This window comes from Rhincodon typus, chromosome 9 (assembly GCF_021869965.1).
Source record: "Rhincodon typus isolate 14 chromosome 9, sRhiTyp1.1, whole genome shotgun sequence".
Taxonomy (NCBI): domain Eukaryota; kingdom Metazoa; phylum Chordata; class Chondrichthyes; order Orectolobiformes; family Rhincodontidae; genus Rhincodon; species Rhincodon typus.
In genome coordinates this window covers 51,440,014-51,464,219 of record NC_063340.1, presented here as the reverse complement: position 1 = coordinate 51,464,219, position 24,206 = coordinate 51,440,014, and the positions used below count along the sequence as shown (strand labels likewise).

General features: G+C 36.0%; 1 protein-coding gene across 9 annotated transcripts in view; it reads right to left on the bottom strand.

Annotated features, from left to right (window-relative positions):
* Positions 1 to 227: 227 nt before the first annotated feature.
* The window catches only part of flvcr1 (FLVCR heme transporter 1), a 35,701-nt gene continuing 11,722 nt past the window's right edge, over positions 228 to 24,206 (bottom strand). Inside the window, exons 3-12 of one of the 9 annotated variants that reach the window (XR_007262839.1) lie at positions 24,009 to 24,146; positions 22,547 to 22,614; positions 21,663 to 21,766; positions 18,040 to 18,150; positions 13,645 to 13,750; positions 10,441 to 10,552; positions 6,964 to 9,827; positions 4,908 to 5,294; positions 3,477 to 3,532; positions 1,586 to 1,659 (exon numbers count right to left, since the gene is read on the bottom strand). Coding sequence is in view for 3 of the 9 variants with exons in the window: in XM_020511994.2 (XP_020367583.1) it covers positions 1,582 to 1,659; positions 3,477 to 3,532; positions 10,441 to 10,552; positions 13,645 to 13,750; positions 18,040 to 18,150; positions 21,663 to 21,766; positions 22,547 to 22,614; positions 24,009 to 24,146 (773 nt within the window). In the remaining 6 variants the exon portion in view is untranslated. Of the gene's footprint in view, positions 1,660 to 3,476; positions 5,295 to 6,963; positions 9,828 to 10,440; positions 10,553 to 13,644; positions 13,751 to 18,039; positions 18,151 to 21,662; positions 21,767 to 22,546; positions 22,615 to 24,008; positions 24,147 to 24,206 lie in introns of those variants that run through there. The other 8 variants (XR_007262840.1, XR_007262841.1, XR_007262843.1 and 5 more) reach the window with 8 other exon arrangements.

Genomic DNA, 24,206 nt, shown 5'->3' with positions numbered 1-24,206 from the left:
TCATTGCAATGCCACTAACATAAAAAACATTTTTTTAAGAAGTGTAGGATCCCACCCAACCAACCTGCTCCCAGGAAACAAACGCTTTAGCACACACAAGTGCAATCATAAACTGAACTGCAGAATGGTGAGCTATAGACATAATTCTCTACGCAATCAATTCCTGATATCAGCCAAGCTATCTGGGGAAAGAGGGGTTGGAAAAAAAACCACAACAAATCATTGTATACAAAATAAAAATTTCATTGTGTATTAAAATCACTTGGAAGAAAATGATACAATTATATACAGATATGTGAAACTTGAACCAAAATAACTACAGCAATATGCACTTCCACAGTGACTGATTTATAAATTGACAACGTCACCTGGTAACTAATGAACGAACTGGAAGTCTTTGCAAATGAATGAAAATGCAGAATTGCTAAGTTAGCATTGATGCAAGGAAAAGAAAAAAAAACAGCTTTGGTTCTACACTGTCAATATATATACAGTACCATTCAGCTTCTAGGAACTAATGATCTTGCATGAGTTTGATCATTTGGACCATAAGTTCTTAGAATTCAATATGTCTACATAATTGAAATCTGTTGCATCTTCTCGTTATCAATATTAAAGGCACATCTATTTTGATGAACAGATATTTGTTCCCCACCACCCACTGGGGGTTTACAGTACATAAACTGCACTGGACAACTATACAATTATCACTCTCTAGCTTCACATGAAGTTCAAGAGAATATAATTTGTGAATCTTAAACCTACTTATTCATTCCTGTGAATTAAACAGGTTTAAGTGCAAATTATGTTATGTGAATATTTTCTGCCCACTAACATCTTTACATACATAGACATCTGTAGCATTTCATTACAGATCAAAAAAATTGTAACTCTCTGCAGATATATATAAAAAACCTATCAAATCTGTGCAAGCTACCTGCTAAGCACATTACAGTTTTGACTATTTAACAAGAATCAAGTGCATTTCCACTCAAATTGCTTTTACAGATGTTACAAACTGTGCAAGAGCTACTTACACACAATTTAACTTAAAAAAATTAAAATGTCTCTTAGAATGTTAAGGAGGCTAGAAAGTTTAGTTTTTGAAGGACTCACTGCTCCTTCACTTTACAGAACACTGACCAGTTCTCGATACTCATCCAACATTTCCAAGAGCCATAACAAAAATTACCACTTTTTTTAAAAAAGGAAATTTTCGCTAGAATAAATTCAGTGTGCTTACATCTGGAAAATTATTGAAAACATTATGAGTGACAGACAGAAGACTAAGAATGAAAGTGTTCAAAATTAGCAGGCTTTATGCATTTTTACTTTAAAAGATGGAAATTTGATCATTCCATGTTGTTTTGTAAAAGTACTCAGGCTACTGGGATACAACAATGTAATGCTCTTGAAACCTGTTAAAATGAGTCAATTATCAAGAACTTCTAATAAATATTGGTCACCGTTAATAAATTATCACAGTTTTCTAACCATTGCACCCTTAGCAGCTGTTCATATTTTTTCAGTGCTATGTACTAGTTGTGCGTTGTACCACTGCTATCTATTCTCCCATTTTAATTAGATTGCGGTTTCTGCTGGTGCACGGAGTTCATTTTGCGATGTGGAAACTTTTTCTAGTGAATCACGAGCAGCAAGCTGGAGAGAGAGAAAAATATATAAATATAACTAGTGTACAGTCACCACTAAAAAGAGTCGTTATAAATCTGGTTTAGTACTTTCTTTTCTAGATACTGCCCTTGCAAGTACTTTTGTAACTAGGCTGTAACATTTCAATTAATTATTCTAATAACATTTAAATGTTTGTAAATGTTTTTCATTCCTGGTCAACAAGCTGCATAGATGATCACCATCTTGTTCTGGCTGCACACAGACTTGCCCAGAATGAGGGCTGACTAGTTCATTCCCCATCAAATCGCTGCAGTATATGATCAAGATGGATCCTATGTATATAATAATGCCCCAATCACTGCATTTTTCTGGATAAAACTACCTATATTGAATCGCGAGATATTGGTATAGGTTAGGCCTTAACTTCTACTTACTGTAGCTTGGATTTTGTTTGCTGTAAAATAAGACAGTTTGTCCAGTGTTCTACTGTAATTCTCATGGTGCCTCCAACTCAATGTCTTACAGGACAATGGTGGCATCAACAGGCACCTTAACCTATCTGTCTCAACCACAAAGAGCAACGGTACTTTCAAAAAAAAAATTATGTAATGTAAGCATTACTCTTAAGGTCAGCATTTAAACTCATCCCTAACCACACTTGAAAACGCTAGTGTTAAGCCGCTTTCTTGAACCACTGCAATTCATGCAGTGTAAATACAGTACTGTTAGGGAGTGAATTCCACATTTTGACTTAATAGCACTAAAGAAGTGGCAATAGATTTCCATGTCCAGATGCTGCGCAACATGGAAATTTACTCAAAACATGTCCAAATTTCAACAGCTGTATGTTAGGTAAAGAAAGAGAGATTTGGCAATGGAAAACAATCTGCAACTGATCATGTTTTTTGGAATAGGAACAACTACTTTACAACGATTTTGAGGGTTTTGTAATATCACTACTAAAGTCTAGTTTCCTGACTGGAAAACAGACAAGCCCATTGGAAGCAAACTGACAAAGGCAACTGGTTTGGAAGAATGGAGTCACGTATGACAAGTCCAGTACATAAGATTCACTATCGCATGAGGAGATTACACAATGACTCTTGAATTATTTAAGTTGTGAGATAAAGACACCTGTCGACAGCAGTGTCAACTATGCAGTAAACTCAGTTAGAGTTTCAGCAGACAACTAAAGGGTCAGTTTTGAAGTTTACATTGGTGTGTGATGTCTTCGATGAGAAAACCAAATTTTGATGTGAATTTTATACGAATCCTGAAGTCTATCACATTCAGCTTCTGGGCCAAGAATCAGAGCTCAATCTTTCCTTCAACATTGAGCAAACCTTGCTGCAATAAGGCAATAGAGTAGAGGAAGGCCATCGGGCCTATTATGTCCACTCAGCCATTCAATGAGCTCATTTGATGGTCCTCAACTCTATATTCCCACTTTTCCCCAAAAAACCCTCGATTACTGAATGATTAAAAATCTGTCCATCTCAGCCTTGAATACACTTAATGACCCAGCCTCAACACCCTTTGCAGTAAATAATTCCACTCACCTTCATACCTATTTAACTAGTAACTTTAAACGTAGCAACCATAGGCTCTCATCTTAAGTAACTTTTGTGAGGAATCTTATCGAATGCCTTTTCAGAATCCAAATATATAATAGTTTCTGGCCCCCCTTTATCCACCCTGTTTATTATCTTCTAAAAGAACTGTATATATTTGTCAAGAAACTGGAATCTGAAGTCTTAGAATCGCACCCTTTGAACCTGCTTTGTCTCAATGAATTACTGCAGAATCCTTTTCCACAAACAGAAAAAGATAAACGATCAACTTACCTGCGCAGTTACAGCTACGTTTGCTTGTTGTCTTCTTAGGTCTGATTTTATGAAAACTGTAAAGAAAATAGAAATTATGAAACTATTTATTTTCTGTTGCACACACATTTAATCAACAATGGAACCTATGAAAGTGAACACTTAACAACCTTCCAAAGAAGATTGGTTAGTTTACTTACATAGCCAATTAAACCATTAAAAAATTATAATGTCTGTACAGCCAACTTTATTCAGCATCTTTTTAAACCATGAAAAATGAAGCTTTCAAAAATGCATAACATAAAATGAAGGCTTTCAGATACAGTTTCCATCATTCAAACTAAAGTATTACAAATACATTTCTAGTTATAAAAACATTAGAAAGTATTACTTAAACACATCTCATTTATATTATTTAACGAGAGATTTTTTTTAATAATGACAATTCCATTGTAATCAATTACATTCGCTTTAACAACTTTGAGAATGTTATACATATGTCTGTTTATCATTGAAGCCAGCAAGGGACAAAATTTACGTATCAGCTTCTGTCAACCTGTCGTTTTTTTAAAAAAAATCACTGACAATGAAAATATTTAATTTACTCGAATAGCAGCACCATACACAAACAAAAAGTATTGAGTTACATTTTTGCAGAGTCCTTACCTCACACAGCTTCCAGACAGAACAACGGCTGAAAATAGTAACACTAACCAATTTAGAAATAAAAATGTCCAGCATATATTAGAAGTCACCAATAGAAGGGAGTGATTTCAAGGCAATATATAAAAAGAGGACATGAAGGTAGAATTGATGGTTTATCAAAGTAAAATAATTTTGATAACTGCCACAAAAACATGTTTTAGAGGCACGGTGTGATTTTAATTGCTTGTGATTGTTGAGATTATCTTCTACAAACTTGAGGCCCTCAAGTGATAAACTTCTTAAATAATTCAAATATTTAAAATATTTACATATGTGCTTACATTTTTGGACATTAAATATGTTATTATTGTGCAGGTCAGTCTGGAGTCTCGGGCTTGGAGCAAAAGTTGTAAAGAACATCAGGTAGGAGAACTATCTGTGGAAACTCCACATGGTATCTCAATTTAGTGCAATTGCAATAGAAGTAAGGTTTCTGTTAAAATTTACTTCAACAGCAATCTGCATTATTTATCATCAGTTACATGTGGCACAAGTCATGTTCACAGATGCCCATGAAAGATATAAAACATTGCAGAGTGCTGGTTGAGAAGTCACGTGTATTTCACAACACTAATTGTTATATTATTTCAAAAGGCCATGAGCTTTATATTGTAATTTGTACAGAGTTCCAAAACAAATTACGGCCTCAAATCACTCCCAGCTATTCTTTCTGCTCCAGTGTTGTTGCATTAAAGCTACAACCAAGCTCAAGTACAGAAGCTAATTCACCATTTTATACCTGCATACCTGATAAGTAGTGTGTGCAGATTTAGGTTATGACAGTTGTGCAGTGGCTCCATTCTTTTCAAGTTTATGCTTTAAACTAAAGTTTAATCAAAAGATGGTTCATGCAGTTAATGTTACCCACTGGATTTTATAGTTGTGTTAGAAGCATCTCATAAGAGATATAACATATGCAACCTGCCCTTAACACCCAATGAAGAACTCAAAAGGTTTGAGTGTGCATATTTAACATGAAAAGGATTTAATAAAAAGACATTTCACTATTAAGTCATACCCCTACACAGATTCATTACCTGTAACAACAACAGTTGCATACCATGTCTAGTGGCTGGAGGAAAAAAATTGTCACTTTTCCACATCAGATGGTGGACAGACTAGAGTATGAACCTTCTGCTGGAGAAACAAAAAATAAACTGACACTATCTTGACGTGTACAGAATAGTGGTTATAGCAGGTCAGTTGATCAGGGTTTATTTGTGCTTAAGAGTTAGAAACTTATTTTTGACAGCCCCAGCCAGCATCAAGTACTCCTGACATGGTCAGGTAATGGTCAGATGCAGAGTAAAACTCCCTTTAAACTGCCCCAACAAAGTATCTTAACTGCAACCTCAGAACACCAGTGTGATATTTCCTCATCAGCTATTTTCATAGCTTCAAGAAACAGATTGCCACCTGGTGTCAAACATACAGGAAGCCCTGTGTGTTGGAACTAAGTGAATTAAAGAAAAGATTTTGAGATTATTGGACTCAATTCATGTCAAGTCTTTTTAAACAAATTAAAAGGAGGTTTTCCTTCCATACATTCAGCTTTATTTCAACACATGTCCCAGGAGAGGACAGTGTTCCAATCCACAGCACCATCAAATCCCCATCAGAATTGTTTCTGGTTACACGATGGTTTCTGTTACTAGCAGCAGCAGCATAACGCCGCCTTACCCTTACACGATTTTCCACGGACAGTCACAATCTTGGTTCGTTCATGAAGACTGGTTATATTTCTTTCCTAAAACCTAAACAGACTAGCTTCACAATTGACTTGTTAATACAAACATGTCAGTAAACCAAACAAGAGCGGGGTGTGCCCACAATGTTGCAGAACACACAAGAGTTCACAGGATGTCAAACTTGAAGAATGAAGGCTTAATAGTTCATGAGCATCACAATGACTCTGAAAAGGTGTTATGTTTTTGAAAAGTGCTCCATCTGTCTTTATAATTTACATTATTTTATCTCCCTTTCATTGAGCTTTCCATTCACATTTATTCATCAAGTGAACGTCTGCCCTTACCACTGCTTTTTTTTTTTCCTTACCGCCACTTGCATAGCCACCATGTTTTGCCATATGCCTTTATTTCAAGTGACAGAAGTGATCAGCATTTTAATATTCACGCACTGTATAGAGAAGAGATACTGGAAATCTGTTAGAAAGCTGCAACACATTCAAGGAGCTCTGATGGAGTCACTGTACTTAGGTGAGAATTTGTGCACAACTTCAGGTCTTGAGACTATTAGTAGCAGCCTCCCATAGGAGAGCAATTTATCATTATGGAACCTCAACCAATCGCACGGGGCCCCCTTGCTTCCATATCTTGTCTAAATCTCAAGAATGAGGAGATGTAGTTTTAACCACCCAGAGCTGCATCTGGATGACCAGAAGAGCATGTTGGGTTGAAAGTCATTCGTACCACAACAAGGAAGTTGGTCTCTTTCCAATTTTGTCAAAAATTCTTCAGTGATTTATTCCACCAGGATTTAAAGGAATAATGGAGTGAAGTTTTCTAAACATGTTTTCTGGATTTCATTCTTCAGCTATGTACTTCAAGAGAAGGATCTAACATTATTCCTCAAAAATAAAACTACCCTTTCACTATCTTGGAAATCTAACAAAAGCTAAAACTCACGTCTCAAAATTCTCTAATTATGCACTGCCAATAACTTGCATACAACTTTCTAATTAACTGATTTACCTAGCTGATTTTCTTTGCATAAATGCTGTGAAATCCTACTGTAATTTACTATATGTATTTACAGTACTCAACATACAATCAAAACTTAGTACCTGTAGTTTGTTGAACTGGCTATATACTTCCTGTGCTGGAGAGAGGAGCAGCTGGTAAAAGGAGCTCTGCGATTTATTAGGAAAAAAACTGGGTAAATTGGTTAAGAATATACAATACTTTGGGTGGAGAGTGTGCACAATGTTTACAGTTACAGTCAGTTGAATTTTTTTTTAAATCAACAAACTTTGAAGGTATACAAGATTTGAGTTTGTAAAAGTTCAAGATTTGCTGCAGCCTTTTCTCCAGTGCGAGTAAAAGCCTAATGAGAGCAGCAAGGATTCTCAAAATGAAGCTGCTGACAGACAACACTGGAACTTAAGAAATCCAAAAATAAAATGCAGCTGAATATAGAACCCCCGGGGATACCAGAGAATCAAAAGTGGATGAAATACACTATTCTTAAGGAGTACCTATTGCTCAAAAAGGTGACAAAAAGTAAATAAAAGCAAGAAGCATACTAGGTATAAGATTGTGTTATGAAAAAAGACATTTTAAAAAAAATTACATACTTGAATGAAATCTACAAGTAAAATGATGAAAGAACTGCAAGTTACTCAAGGCCACATAATTACAGCCTCAAAGAATTTTCTGCAGTTATCCAGCAGGTAGAAACTACCGAATTCCTCAGGTGAATGTGCCAAAAGACAGTGCATGTATCCTCATTATGAAATCAATAGCAGCATTTCTAAACAAAATGGTGCAGACGATATAATGGCACTGGTGATTATTGCCATTCTCATCAGGAACCCAGTATGGAGGTAAGCATAAAAGTGAATTGAGAGAGATTATAAAGTGCAGCACCTCATTTTCCAGGAGCAATGGTATAGGACACAGGAAGACAAGCTGATGTTCCAATAAAGGCAATGTGGGTGACCCAAATGTCTCTTGAAAGTCCAGGGCAAATAAATAGTTAGAAATATTAGAAAAGCGAGGAGGTACAAATTGTATTGTGTCTATATCCAGGGTATAAACAAGCAGGATACCATATAACAAATAAATCACTGAATTATGCATTGAATGGAACTGACTTTTGAGAGAAAAAAAACTGATAACCACAAATCAGATAGGGAAAACAAATGTGCATTAGCAAACCAAAATCAAAGTAGGAGGTTAGAAATGCAGCTAATATAAATGCAATATATGAAATCACAATCTAAACAGAATTAGCAAGAGATAAAGCTACTCTAATGGAAGATTTCCAAATGGCAGTTAGGCAGGAAACAATTGCTTCTGCTTAATGATAAAACAGCTAAGAATGAATGTAACAATTGATAGATAAAACCAATGAGGTCGAAATTAACAGGAGCAGAATAATTGGGGAAAACACTTATCAGTAGAAAGTAGTCAAGGATGTTTAAATGCTTAGGTAAATAAAAGATTCAACATAAGAAAGTTGGGCACCTTGAAGCAACGTGGACAAACCAGGAAAAATTAAAAAGGAAGGAGTGAACAGTTTAATGAGGGCAGAAAGTTATTATTTAATACAATAGAAGCACTACAGCTGGTCTATAAAATGTGTAGCATTCAGAAATCCATCAGAAATGCCTAATTACCTACAAAGCAATTAAAGACTGGTTTTACGGTGGCCACTGAATAGGTAGATTTGATACGCAAATTAAGCTTTTGCCAAGAACAACTGTATAGATTCGAAGTTAGATTAAAACATTTCCAAAATGGAGTAAGGAGGGCAAGTTAAAAATGAAACTTTGCACTAAGTTTATTCCTATGAAACATACTGGAACCCCTGCTGTAAACAGGGAGCGCTAAAGATGATAATATTTTTTAAGAGAAAGGAGAAACAAATGGAATCAAAACTATACTTCCACAAGAACGAAAAAGACGACTGGAGACAGGCGCAAAGAAAATTCAGAAGTTCTCTCCCAATTGTTAAGAAATCAGTTAGGTTTTTTAAATGAAAAAGTTTAGCAGACAGGTTAAGAAGTGATGTCAATATTAATATTTCATATCAGTCTTCATTTAAGGAAGTACTGGACAGATTCTAAGTACAATCAAATTGATTAAAAAAATTGGAATAAAAGTGGTGTAATTAACCGACTGAAGGTATTAAACTATGCACACTAGAATGACCAAAAAGCAAGCCACAAGATGCTAACTGATGTATCTAGTTGTCCAACAGCTCCATGAATATTTTAATGAGATATTAAGCTGTAATTGTATTTTTTTTAAAAGCAATAGGTTATGTCCCATAAGAATTGAATTAGGTGGAGCTGCAATTAACATTAACAGAAGTAATGTCCAGTCAAGCTTATTTGGATCTTCAAATGCCATCTTATAAAGTTAAACAGGAGAGGAGTCTGACTGCACTAAATGAACATAAATTGGCTAAGAACAGGAGTCGGTGATGATGATCTGAGAGGCATCAACAGAGATATTGAGCCAGCTGCTTTGACTTCCCTGTTATTTAAAAATGATCTGAATGCAGGATATTGCAAATGATTTAAAATTTTGTTGATAATGCCAGGGAATAGGCAGATCAGTAGTGTAAAGGAAATGGAAAGCATTCCAAAAATCTAAGTGAGTTCAAAGTGATTGTGGAAGAAAAACCAGATGGAAAATTAGAATAGGAAACACATGCTTGCATACAAAAGGAATATGCATTGAGTGACGGAAAGCAATTTAGGTGAAGAACAACTTTTCACTAAAAGGATTCAGTTAATGCAAAGCTGCTACTACATCAAACTTCTGGAAAGTAGCTCAAATAACAAAATTGAAATAGGTTATCGGAGCCCAGTGTAACTTACGATTTGATCTCACTGGGAACACTGTACATGATTTTAAACATAAAGGATATCAATGCATTGTAGAATGTTCGCAGAGCAAGATAACGTGGAGACTTGGGGCCCTAAGTTGCAAAGAGAACCGCAAATATTTCTGAAGATCGACTGATCACAAATAGTAAGGGAAAACTTAGTAATGCTGAAAGCTGAGTAAAAGATTGAAAGAAAGTATCTTTCTCTCTCTTCTCCATATTTAAAAGCAGTCAATGCAATGGCAATTAAATCTTGAAAAAGCTGGACAAATATTTAAAGAACCAATGTGAAGGTTCCAAGTGCAACAAAGACACAAGTGGAACAGTCAGCATTGAGAGGTGCATATTACATGGTTGGATTAATCCAGAGGTTTTACTTCATTACCCGTCAGGTGGGGGGGGCTGGAAGCGATGGAAAGAGAAAAAATAAAGGAAGAATAGAAGTGGGTTTGGGTAAAATTTCAGAGCTTTATCATCTTGGATTTTATCAGTCGTTGGCTGCCTCCTTCTTAAGATTGATAGGGCTGAGTGTAGTCCTGAATAGGAAAGAACGTACAAGATCTGTGGAGGGAATGGCCTTGATGGTCTGAATAGCCTTTTTCTTGTTCCACATTGCATTTTATGTATATAGCAGATTAAAGTGCTGCTTCCCTCAGACAGAAATTTATTACACAACAATTGTCAAATAGTAAAAGCAGTTAATTACCTGTAAGAAGGATTCCCACAAAGATCCAAGAACAAAGAAAAAGATTTCCAGCTAATGTGCCGTAATCAGCTTTCAACTTTCCTTGGGCCAGTGTGAACACAATTCCAAATAGCTGCAATTAAATTAAAACAAAACTCTAATGAAGTAACGGTCCAAGATTCCTCTTGAAGGAATGAACAAGTTTGCATAGAGCTCTACAATTACTCAACAATACTTCACCAAGTGATCATTATGAGTGCGCTAAATGCTGGCAAGACACTTGAAAGCCCGGAAACAATTCTCTCCTCGGGAAATCAGCCCATGTGGAGTATCAGCCAATACTGCCATACAGCAGCCAGGAACTCAAACACCAAAATGTGGTGCCCTCAGTAATCCATAATTCAACTTAATAAATAGTCATACCAAAAATTTCTATCAGAAACTACACAAATATTTAAACAATGGGAAAGAATTCATCTAGATTAAATAGCTTCCTACTAAACCCATGTCAATTCTCTTCGGACCAGCAGCATGCTGGCCATTGTTTTGGGTCATCATTTTTAATTAATTATCATGGTCAAATGCTGGGCACTGAAAATGATCTGTTACAAGTGTGGAGCTTAATAAGATTTTAAATAGTTTGATACAAAAAAAATCAAAATCTAACATAAAGCTCATTTTTATCCCCCCGTTTAATCCCATTTTCCTTTATATTGGATTAACCATTTAAAATCACCCATTCTACTGTATACATTGTATACATCCTTCTAAGTCCCTGCGCTGCTAATTTCACAATCCTTCAGTCTGACTGGTTAAGGGCACAGTTGATTACATCACTCAGATCCCAGAACTCTGGTTTTATCTTGCCATGACATTGTCATCTCAACACTTTCAACAACTTGCAGTGTGAAAGATCGATGCTGTTGACCTGGCATTGGTAAATCTAGCTAATGGCAGCCATTGCAAATTATGGATCTATGCCATTTAGCATTAAACATTAGTCCATACAGCTTGAGGGGGAGAAACTGGAATCAGTTGTAACGTTATTACAATTCAATAACGGTAGCTACAAAGACATGAGGTCAGAGTTGACTGGACAGTGGAGCAGCAATGGCATAAGTTTGAGGGTGATTCGGGAGCCACAGTAGAAATTCATCCTAAGACAAAACAACACAATAAGAGGAGGACGAGGTAACCATGGCTGACAAGGGAAGTTGTGGACAGTATCAAAGCAAAAGAAAAGGCACATAATCAGTGGAGATTAGTCAGGAGCCAGAGGACTTGAAAGCCTTTAAAAACCAGAGGACAACTAAAAACGCAATAAAGCGGGGAGGAGATAGAAACAGGAGTGCAAGATAGTTAGTAACATAAAAGAAGATTGCAAGACATTTTCAGACATATAAAAAGGTAAGAGAGAGGCAAGAGTGAACATTGGGCCACTAGAAAATATGAGGCTGGAGAAGTAGTAAGGGGGAATACACCAGTGGCATACCAGAATTTAAAGGGAGTCAGGGAGCAGAGGTGAGTGCAGTGACCATTGCTAAGGAGAAGGGGAAGCTGAAAGGTCTGACAGGTGGACAAATGCTAGACTAGATGGACTACACACCAGAGTTCTGAAGGAGTTAGCTGAGGAGACTGTGCAAGCATTGGCAGTGATCTTTCAGAAATCAATGGAGTCAGAGAGCGTCCCACAGGACTGAAAAATGACTAATGAAACACCATTGTATAAGAAGTGCAGCAGGAAGAATATAGAAATTATAGGCTGGTTAGGCTGACCTTGCTCATTTGTAAGATTTGACAGTTCATTATTAAGGATGAGATTGCGGAGTATTGCAAGTGCCTGGTAAAAATCAGGCTGAGTAAATACAGCTTTGGTCGAGGGGAAGTCATGCCTGACAAATCTATTATAATTCGTTGAGGTGTTAACGAGCAAGTTAGACAAAGGTGAGTGAATGGACATGATCTATCTGGATTTCCCAAAGGTTTTTGTCAAGGTGCCACACAAGAGACAGCTCAACACGATAAGAGCCCTTCGTACTAGGGACAAGGTACTGGCATGGATAGAGGATTGGCTGATTGACAAAAGGCAGACAGCAGGGATAAAAGGATGTTTTACAGGACGGCAGCCGGTGACCAGTGAAGGTCCACAGGAGTTAGGGTTGGCATCTGTATGAAGGAACTGAGGGTGCTGTTGCTAAGTCTGCACATGACACACAAAGATGGAAGGACAGGTAGCACTGAGGTAGCAGGGAGGCTGCAGAAGGACTTGGACAGACTAGAAAAGTGGGTAAAGAAATTGCAGATGGGAATATAATCTGGGAAAGTGTGAAGTTATGCACTTTGGTAGGAAGAATAGGTATAAAGTGTTTTCTAAATGGGGAAAGGCTTCGGAAATCTGAAATAAAAAGGGGCTTGGGAGTACTAGTTCAAGATTCTCTTAAGGTTGACATGCCGGTTCGGTCGGCAGTTAGGAATGCGAATGTAATGTTAGCATTCTATTCAAGAGGGCTTAACTTCATGAACAGAAGTGTACTGCTGAAACTGTAGACGGCTCTGGTCAGGCCACAATTGGAATATCATATGCAGCTTTGGGTCCCATATTTAAGGAAGGATGTGCTGGCACTAAAGGGGATCCAGAGGCCTGAATAGAATAAACACGGGAAGATGCAGGAGAGACTAGGACCCAAGGGTACAGCCTCAGAGAGACTACCCTTTAGAACAGAGATGAGGTTTTTTGCAGCCTGAGGCTGGTTAATCTGTGGAACTCATTGTGGTAGCAGAGATTAAGTCGTTGAGTGTATTTAAGACAGAGATAGATAAGGCTCTTGATTAATAAAGGATCAAGAGTTATGGGAGAAGGCAGGAGAATGAGGTTGAGAAATAGATCAGTCATAATCGAATTATGAAGCAAACTCAATGAGCCGAATTGCCTAATTCTGCTCTTATATCTTAAGGTTTTATGATCAAGACAGAGCAAAATATGCTTAAATTTGCATACTTAAAATTTAGGTCTAGTATACTTTTACTTGATGAAAGAAACTTATTTTAAGTGTTAGTGTCAGATCACAACATTCAGTATTTAAATAAACAAATGACTAGAAAGCATAGATGATTACACATTCATCATCTTCTTTACCAAATGACAATGTTCCTATCTAACTTGAGAAATATTGATATTATCGATCTCTCCTCCTCCAAATCATAACCTACCATCCAATCTCTTACCTGTGCAGATGCATTGAGAAGTCCAGATGATGTCCCCTCTGGTTCTGGGTAAGTTATTTCTACACCAAACTCAAATCCCAATGGAAGATAACCAGTCATGAAAAAACTGAAAATATAAAAACGTATTTAGTCACTTTGCATAAAAAACACAGCAAATAACCAACTGTAAAAAGCATTTTTGAATCCTTTGGTGACTGAACTTTCAAACAGTCCAGTTCTAATTTCAGCTGTGAAACATTGAGTAAATACAAATCATTTTATTCATATACATAAATACTTCCAAACACTTTAAAAAGATTCAGATACTTACAATAATCTAATGGTAATGAAAATATTTATTTTGACTTCAATACTTAGCAAATGCAAGTTCTTTCATTGAAAGAAATTTTAAGAATTAAAAAGCTAGATCTGGCATTGAAATACTAAGTTACTTTCCCAGGTTATTCAAATTAACCCCCAAGTGTTGCATCTGTACTATATATAGATTGCCAGATCACTTTAGCTGTTAGAACTACAAGTATACGTTATCCATGTTCATCTAGAAACTCGAGCCCACAATAACTTGTGGACTAAAGATCTTAATACAAACATTTGGAAACCATTCTTTAAAATGGAAGCATAATGTACTTATCTTAGATTTTGCTTCAAACTAGAAACAACAAACAATTTTTACTACACATTCAAACTACATGCCTTTCCTCCTGTTTATGTGGCAAATATTTACTATAGTTAAACTTTAGTTGTTTGCATTAAATTGTTAGCATTCCTCTGGATTGTTTGTACTAAACTTCTTCCACGCATTATCTAATAAATATAAAAGGTAATTTTGGGTATTGTTGAAAAATATGGTCGAAGATTTTCATCACACAACTCAACTAAGTACTAGATGAAACACTTCTACCTATGTGCATTTTCTCAAATCCTGCACTATCAAATGACATGAAATCATAATTTTCAAATCTTACTCAAGGAAAAGGTAAAAATTTATCTTCCAACACTGCACTTCACATCTGCAGTACAACAGGCAGCCAAATTTAACTGGTAGTTAATGAGGAAAAACTCATTAAATAAACAGATACCCACGAATCATTCCTCCCCTCATCACCAAATGCTTCCAGAGTTTCTAAAATAGTTCTCAAATTAAGTCAATGATAAGCAGGCAAAACTGAAATGGTACAGTCAAAATGCCTTTTTATTTAGGGCAAAGCTATAAACAAAGGAGCTTAGCTTGGATTTAATCACAAACCTAGCTAGATAAGGATGAGGACTGAAGATCGGCACTGGAGCTTGATGGGGGGGTGAGGGTGTTGGGCTGGGGGAATTGCATTTCAACCCTATTAATGTATCAACTGTACCATCAACATTTCCTGGGTTGCATCCCTAGTTAATGGCATCAGTTGAGGAGTTATTTTCTCATGTTTGAAACTGAAGTTTGGGTCAGATCAATTTACCCTGGCTATCCTACACCGGTTTCAAGCATTAATGCCATTAGGATTAATATTTGGATGAATAAAGGTGCAACATAAGTCAGCTACACAAGTGTACAACTCTTAAAATTACTACAACCAACAGAAACATCAATACTGCTCTGCAGAGTGTAAAAAAAAAAGTACATAACATTTGTAGCAATGCATTGCTACAAAGAAAATTTAGTTGCTTGGGAAGGGGCATGCTAAATTACAGCAAAGGTAATGGATTTGACTCTGATAAAATAAAACTTTTAAATACTAAAATCTATATTATGTATTATGTTGTTGATACTACTAAATTCATGCATATACAACTCCAACTTTTTGTGGGTACAATGGTATATTAAGCACAAATGTGAAGTTCTCAATGTCAAGACTTTTACTGGCGTACTCTACAAGAGTCCCCCAAGTTCTACTAGAAAAAGTAGTGATTATTTTAATAAACTGCATATGTGCTAGTTATTGCACACATGAATCATGCTATGCACTACAGATTCTGTCAGAACTGTAACACAGGGGTCACAAAATGGCTCAGGACAGTTGAACTAATAAACAAACTGGCTTTAAAAAAAAAAGAAGTGATCTCTGACCCCCTTCGCTTTTTGGGCACGTACTGAAGTGACAGCTTCCAGTGAATCATCTTTTTCACTTGCGGGTTTATAGTCATCGAGACGACCAAACTGTGTGCTTATTCAGCTGTTGTTCACCACTAAAAATTGGGCACCACATGAAGGAAAAGGTTGGAAAACTGATAGTCAGTTCATAATTCAACAGTGCAATTAACTAATTGTACATCATATGGTATTTTAGACATGTCATATTAAATATAGATTACACTAAAGTGAGTGCAAAACAAATCTATTCAATCTACATTTCACTGAATAGTCAGTAACGTTAGTAAGTTTAGTGACTTAGCGATCAAAAGCGATAAACAAAATAATCATGGCAAGCCACAGTAGAGGGAATAGAGATAATTAAGTGAGCATCTCATTCATTTCATAAGTGAACACAGACTAGCAAAAACACTACTATGTCTGCAACGATAACTTGTATTTAAATTCTGAAGTGGAAAAGAACAAATTTTTAAACATGTTAATAGAACATCAACCATTTTAAACAGAACATTTTTATATTATAGTGTCCTGGAGCTTGAGCGAAAACCCTTACAGCTGTCTGGAAGAGTTCAACTGCTCCAGTGCACGCAGCTTTCAATATATGTGCGCTATGGACACAATTCAGTATATTCGGTATGCTCACCTCAGAATGAGAAGGTCAAACCTTCTCAACAGTTCAAAGCTAGGGTAGGAATTATTCCACTCAGCTCTGAGAATTATCTTTCAACCTGTATGGCATAGATTTTCCTTAACTAAAGGTGGGTGACCACCTCTTCCCAAGCTTTTGTTAATAGTGCTCTTGAACCAGCTCTTTGGAGGTGTGCAGTTGACTTCCCTCCCTTGCTCTGGGGAAGTATCTCCCCTAGACTAACTGGTTGAGATCAAGAACTCACCATACAAGGAATCGCGCGGTGAACCCATGTCCATTACTCTGTGGCGCAACATGTTAGTACACCACTGGGCCACCTACAAACATTTTAAAAAACATTATGTCCCTAACAAGTATTAAAGAACAATAAAAAGCGGATACATTGTCACAAATAAAATTGATAAAGATTCCGTTACATCTCAATGGAGGGTTCAATGGACAAGCTCATTTATTGCATTTTATTGCCTGGACTGATTAACTTGTATACATGAAACTAAACTCACTGACAAGCAATTAAGAATATTCCTGAAATGTTTCTATTTTTCAGCCTGAATACAATGTAAAAAAAAAGGATGGTCCGTATTTCACGCAAAAAACCAAAATATTATAAGCGTTGGGATGCTGTGTGACTGTGTCAGTTACACTGTAAATTTAAATTGTTGAGGGTCATAATAGGAGTTGCATATAATTTCTAAATGCAGAACTATAAAAAAAAACTTTGTTTATTAAAATATGCTGATTAAAAAAGGGTTAGAAAATTTCTAATCACGATTCCAAACTCTATTTTATTCTAATATCCCAATTAAGTGTTTTAAAGGCTTTTAGTCAAGACATAATAGTCACTCAGGAGCATGCAGAGAAGGAAGAGTTGCTGGCAGTTTTGAGACTGCACTTGCTGAGACTCTGAATCAGCACCTCAAAGATAAATTATTCCATTCCCAAAATACATTTGCACCTTCCAAAACTTACCAACTTGAACTCTCAACATTTAAAGGAATGAAGTTGTAAAAGTCACCTAATTGTCAACACGTACTCATTCAATACAAATACCATTCAGTAATAAATTAATATCAAGTCAGAGACATCAGACTCCCCTGATGACTCAGCAGGTTTATTTAGTGATTCGTTTAAACAAACCACGAAGTTCCTGTGTTTTGATCTTCAGTCTGTGTCATGTTAGCTAATAGAGATACAGACAATGGGATGGAACCTACTACTGTGGCGTGGAAGGGGGTGAAAAATAATTCTAACTACTATCCAGTGTGCAGATAACATGTCAGAACAGGCAGGACTGAAATGTGATATCCGCTGAAGAATACCTTGATGATGTGCAAACCTTGATACTGATTATCAGGTTGAGACTATGCCTTAGCAAGGAGCTATTAACCAGAGGAGGGAGGAATGTTGACAAGGAAAAAAATTACCAAAAAAGTTTTACAAATTTTCATGTGATTAAATACTGCATTTTAAAAGTTTAAATTAATCCAGCTGCAAAGCTAACACCATTTAAGAATTAATTTAATCTGAATTATATATAGATTCAAAAAAAAACTCCAATAAATAACATTAATAAACACTTTCAGTGCAACAGCATAAAGATACAGACAAAACTCATTAACTGATTCCTTTATCTATTCAGTTGAGGTATAAAATGGTCTCTTACCCCAAGGCTCCTGCTGTGACAAAGACAATTTGGATGTAACCAAGATTTAATGTGAAGGTGAAAACGAGCATTCCAATAAATGAGATAATGTAGACTGAGAGAGTAGTCTGCCTGCAAGCGAGAAACCAAGGACAAGAATTACAAAAGGTAGAATTCCCATTCAATATTTATATTAATACATTAGTTCTGGACTACTGGGAAAGACATGCATATATTTAACGAATGAAGATACAGGGTTGCTAAAAACAAATTTCTAGAAAAATTCAGAATTCTTCTAGTAGATTTTGAAATAAGACACTGGCTCAGAATTTGCTGGAGCGTGCCCTGTTAGTTAATACATTTTCCTTGCCTCCAACTCAAAAAATCTGTGTTGCAAATTGCTTAAGTTCAAGCTGATAACAGGTAAGCTGGAATCCTGGTGAACGATGGGACCAACAGTTTATGTACTTAACCAATATGATTTAAGGACAGAAAACGAAACAAGAAAGACAGAAGGAAGTAAGGTAGATTAGACACAGAAAGAGAAATAAGAAGAAGGGAAGAAAAATGAGATTGAGAGAAAGAGAGAAAGGGTAAAGTGAGGGTTTCCCCAAAAAAAAACTTGTGAATAAAAAACTGCCTACAGGAATCAGTTTTCATTATCGCAATTGTTCCTCTTCTGGGTCACAGAGATTTAGCGGCAATGCAGCATCATTAATGTAGTAGTTATAAACATCCTAGTATCTGGAAAGTACCATCTCCAACTTTGTGGTGAGAGTAATTGGTCATTAATGTGTAAATGCAGGATTTTCCTGAAACTCTTGGAAGATATTTGTGGCAAGCTGCAATTCTCATCGTAAGTACAGGACAATTTACAAACTAATAATGGCATGCACCTTAAAATTCACAGATTTTCCCAGCAAATTCTGGGCCACTGGTTCATGCCAAATTAGGTACATATAAGCAGACAGATTTCTATTAGGGTTGATACAATAAGTGTTTTTAAAAATTCCATACCTTCCACTGAAATGCTAAACACAACTGGCTGAAGAGTTGTTTCATATCAGAACGTTTTCACTATTGCCCACTAATTGACGTCAGTGAGTAATAGTCTTCAGTGACTGATGTTAGCAGACAATAGAACAGACACTGCTGCCCACTGTCACAAAGCACAGGCAAAAAGGGTTACAAAGTTCCCCATTTTGTAAAATAAATTTAAAGCCTACAGATGTAATAAAAACACAGAGTTTGGGCTACTAAAACAAGCTTAACTCATTTTTGCTAAAGTGATCAAGTGTGCAATAACTTGTTCAAGCTGTTTTAAGCTCAACATTTTACCCCAGAGCTCTCCAGTGGAGTAAAGATTTATACATCTACATACTAATTTGTGAGAATATCCAGATTCCTAGCCAACATTCTTCCTTTCCCAAATTATAAAGTGCAACTAATTATTTGTTGTCTGTTACTAACACAAAAGATTTGTCCAACCAGAAGGTCCAAATGTAATTACAATACAACAAGGCCTATTTAAGAGCAAATACAGATAAAAGCAAATCAATAAGATGAATTGTCATTCTTGGAAATGAAGTGTGCATGCTTCACTTAAACAGCACCTTGAAAAAGGACCTACAGTACCAGGTTTAATTTTAGAAACCAGACACCAGGAAATATATATCATGCTTAGAGGTTATAGTGCAGATTCATCAGAAGGACACCACAGTTTAAATTATAAAGACATGTAACATAATCTTGATTTACATTCACTTGGGTTTGATAGTGGTGTTTTAAATTATATAACTCAACTTCTACCAGTGGGAGAAGTACAAAACAATGGGTCATCATCTTAAAATTTAGCAAAGCCTTTCAAGGTGAAATACTTTCCCCAAACAGTGAGTAGTAAAAACATGGGAATGTTCACAAAAAAAACCTATTGATGCTGAGACAATTGAAATTTTAGACAAAAATGAATACAGTTTAGAAATAGGAAGAGGCTGGAAAATTCAGCAAATAAATCATCAGTGCAAACAGAAAGAGAGTTAATGTCTGCAGTCAATTTCCAATGAAGAGCACTTCTGGTGTGTTTAAAATTTCCAGTTTGGACTGTATTCTGCTTCTAGATTAATTCAGAGATTTTTGTTTGGCTTCAAAGAATATGGCCCAATGGTGACAAGATAAATCAGGCAGTCTTACAGAACAACAGACCAGCCTTAAGAGAATGAATGACACATACTATAACACAGACCCGTCTCTCATCAAAAACTGTGGACATTCAAGGGATCTGGTCTGCAGCCACCTGAAATCTATTTCACAGATAGATGTTACAGTGCAAGCTCATATCAAACATAACATTTGAAGTAACTTACCAAATTAACAGGTGTACTAATGTCAGTTTTAACTGAACCTTAAAACACTTGCAAAATATATTCAGGTTTTAGAAAAGGGGCTTTCAGATACCAGTTAACAATTAGAACTGCAATTAATAGCCAATTATTCATTCAGTAGGTTATAGCAAATTTGGATTTTGGAGTTGGGCACGAATATTCAGATTGCTACAAGACAACATTAAGAATTTAGACATGAGGTGTAAAGGTCATTGGTCAAGCACATCAACATCAAGGATTTAATACAGAAATTCTATAAACAAATCCGGCCATTTTTCTTGCATTTCTAGAATCTTTTACATTTGGATGTCAGTTGACCTTTGTTTACTATTGTCATTTTTTGTTATTCTCATATTCTAGTTAAGCAATCCTTTTGGAATATCAGGCATTATACTGCAGAATAGTTGGATAACTGAGGAATTGGTTATTGAAATTCAGTTCAAACAGCAGGCTGTCCAGTTGCCTATGCAGCAAAAAAATTGACATTGTTATGCAGATATCTAGAACACCCAAAAGATGTCTTAGAGAATAATTTAAGCAAAGAACTAAAAACAGCTTTTGCAAAAGAAAAAGAAACAGGAAAAAAGAAAAAAAATACTAAATAATTATAGAGATCTAACCATAAAGGTTGGAGGATAAGGTTTTTTTTCCCAATCCATTACTGCTAAAAGTAGTGAAGTGTGTAGAGAGGAGAGAGAAAAGAAGGAGAAAGAAACACATTACAGGGAAATATATTTACATTCTAAAAAACATGCATATATTACCACAAAGAGAAATGAAAGCAGAACATTGTTATTTTCTTGAGGTATTTATACATTATAATTATTGAAATCACATTGAGAATAAGAAATCTAATTAACTCAAGCCTTCATATATAGATATAGATTAAATGTGTTTGGGTAGCATGCCTCAACATAGTTGGCTTAGCGAGAAATTTAGGTGCTGATGCTAACCATAGCTTTTTACATGATAGAGCTCTTCTTAGACCTAGTGGTATGATACCTTTTCCTTCAATAAGCACAAGCAAACTATGTTCAGATTGGTAGAAGCAAACAAAGTCAAGCCTGAAAAGCGGGACTTAAATCAAGAACTTTCAAAAACAGGCTAAGTCATTATCAGATTTAGTATGATTTCTAGAATCATCATATTCAATGTTTTACAGAACTGTCCTACAGCAAACAAGCGGAAAGAAGTAATAAGCAAATTTGAATTCTTCTCGCACTTACACTGACTGCAGTGAGTGCTGAAAATGGTTATACTCACTTGTATGTCTTTGTACGGTCCACCCAGAGACCAGAGATGATGGAACCTACCATCCCTGATACCACTAAAGTCAGTCCAATTCTGCCAGCATTTAATTCTTCACCCTTGCAACAAAAGCAAAATTCAAATTGAAATACAAAATGTTGCCTTCCTGTCTAACAGAATGCTAACAAACATTCCATGCTGCTCTGCTAGCAATTATCAGGCATAAACTCAGAAACAATCCAATATGAAGTAAGCCAATTTTCGCTTTCCTTCATGAACTAGTTTTACACCTGTGAAAACATACAATATAGGTGGTAGCAAAATGATACTATACGCAAGATAAATATAAATTAACGTGTTAAAATAGAATGAATGTTGGAAAAATAACATTAATGTGCAACTACAAATCATGAGGAATCAATACAGCCCTGAAAAGTAAATCAGCATGGATTTGTTTTACTAAAGAGTCAATGAACAGAAACAGCGCAGGAACAGAAGGCAACTACGTTAGAGTGAAGTGACTACGTGGAATCCATTGATAAAATTTTGCATCGTCAGCGAGGGGAAAAAAACCCCTAAAAACTATGCATGACTGGATAGAACTGAGTTTACGTGTTATTTAGTTAGTAGCTGCCTTAACAACTTTATGCCGATGCATTTTTAAAATATACAAGGTATTAAAATACTAATACAATTAAAAATGCTTTCAAATACCTACAAATACGTCAGTTTTAAAGATAAAATATTAAGGAAAATAGACAATGAATTTTGGTCAAGTAAGCATGGATTTTACTAGTGAAAATAGATAATATTTCACAAGTAAAACTGTTAAGTTAGGATGAATTGGAGATTGTACTTTATATATGAAATTTTACTTTGCTTGACAATTACTAACTTACCTCATAGTAAGTAATGATCATCTGATTTAATAGTGTTCCTACAGAGTAATAGGAGCCTGTCAGAATACCTAGAAGAGATTAAAAACTTTTAATAGCTCAGCTCAGCTGACAGCAATACATTTCTTAAAATTAACCATTTTATTCAAAGTTTTATTCCACTGTAGACCTACCCTGCCTGTTTATATTCTCAGGCCGGAGGTGAAACCTATCTAAAAGTCTTAGATTAATCCTATGCTCATCGTGTCCATCTAATACAGTGATAGTCAATATATGCTAAACTATATAGTCAAAACTGTACAGTACAATTCATAATCAAACTATAAACAAAATCTCAAATTTTCCAGAGTATGCCATTAACTAAACCATTCCAACCAGAAGTTCCATGAACTGTCTTTGAATTGAATTAAAGCAATATCAGTGCAAACCCTAATTTAAACAATCTTAAACTTCAATTTCTGCTTGCCACTGAGGTGATCCTGTGTAGCACTCTGAAATACATTATGCAAAACAGAATCAGGGTCAGCTACAAAACAATTCACTATTGCATGGAGCTACTAATGTTACGTTGTATTGGCTTTCACAACAACGGCAAGGTAACAGTGAACTGAAAAAACCCTCAATTTCTACTCCAACAAGAGTAACCATTCACAGTAAACCAGAGTGGAGGATTGACTTGAAGGGAAATAGGTTCATCCTGATTTAAAGATTTCAAACAAGTCCAAAAAAATCAAATTAAGGTAAAACCATTCAAAATGGAAGTTTGTTCTCACAGAATCCCTACAGTGTGGAAACAGGCCCTTTGGTCCAACAAGTACACAATCATCCTTAGAGCATCCCATCCAGACCCATCCCACTATAATCCACCTAATGTGCACATCCCTGAATACTATGGGCAATTTAGCATGGCCAATCCACCTAGCCTGCACATCTTTGGACTGTGGGAGGAATCCCACGCAGACATGGGGAGAATCTGCAAACTCCACACAGAGTGGCCCGAGGGTGGAATCGAACCCTAGTCCCTGGTGCTGTGAGGCAGCAGTGCTAACCACTGTGCGTCCCCGTGTTCTATGTATGATATTTGGCCAAACTAATCAACTGCTGATGAATTAAGTTGACAAAGCAAAACTGGGACAGAAGTTTGAACTCAGGACTGAGTTGTGGGTATGATAGCAAAATGAAAAATTAATCAGGAGTATTTTGCTATAAGCTCATGGTTGTACTACAGCACTTCAGCAATTTTTGTGTCAATGAATTTTGAATTTGCATAGAAAGCTACTGTCAATATATGATTATAAAACCCAAACCTGTAAACCTAGAGAAAATCCTGAACATTCACTCTGACAGTTTTGAAGGACATTCAACAGATTTAAGGTCAAGTACTAAACAAAGAATGGGAGTGAAAAGAAATAAATGTATAGTATCTCAAAACTAAAATCCAAATTAGAGTTATTGACTTACTCACCATAACTTAGTAGTAGTAGCACAAATGGAACATTCTTGAACAAGTTTACAATTGACTGTTTGTAAGAATAGTCATTAGGAGTGTCCAGAAGCACAGCTTGAGACTGACTTGGAGGAAGTGGAGGCTTTTCCTTGAATACTATTTAGAAAAAAAAATCAAATATCTAAGCACAGGAGGGCAAATTTCAGTTTACCAAAA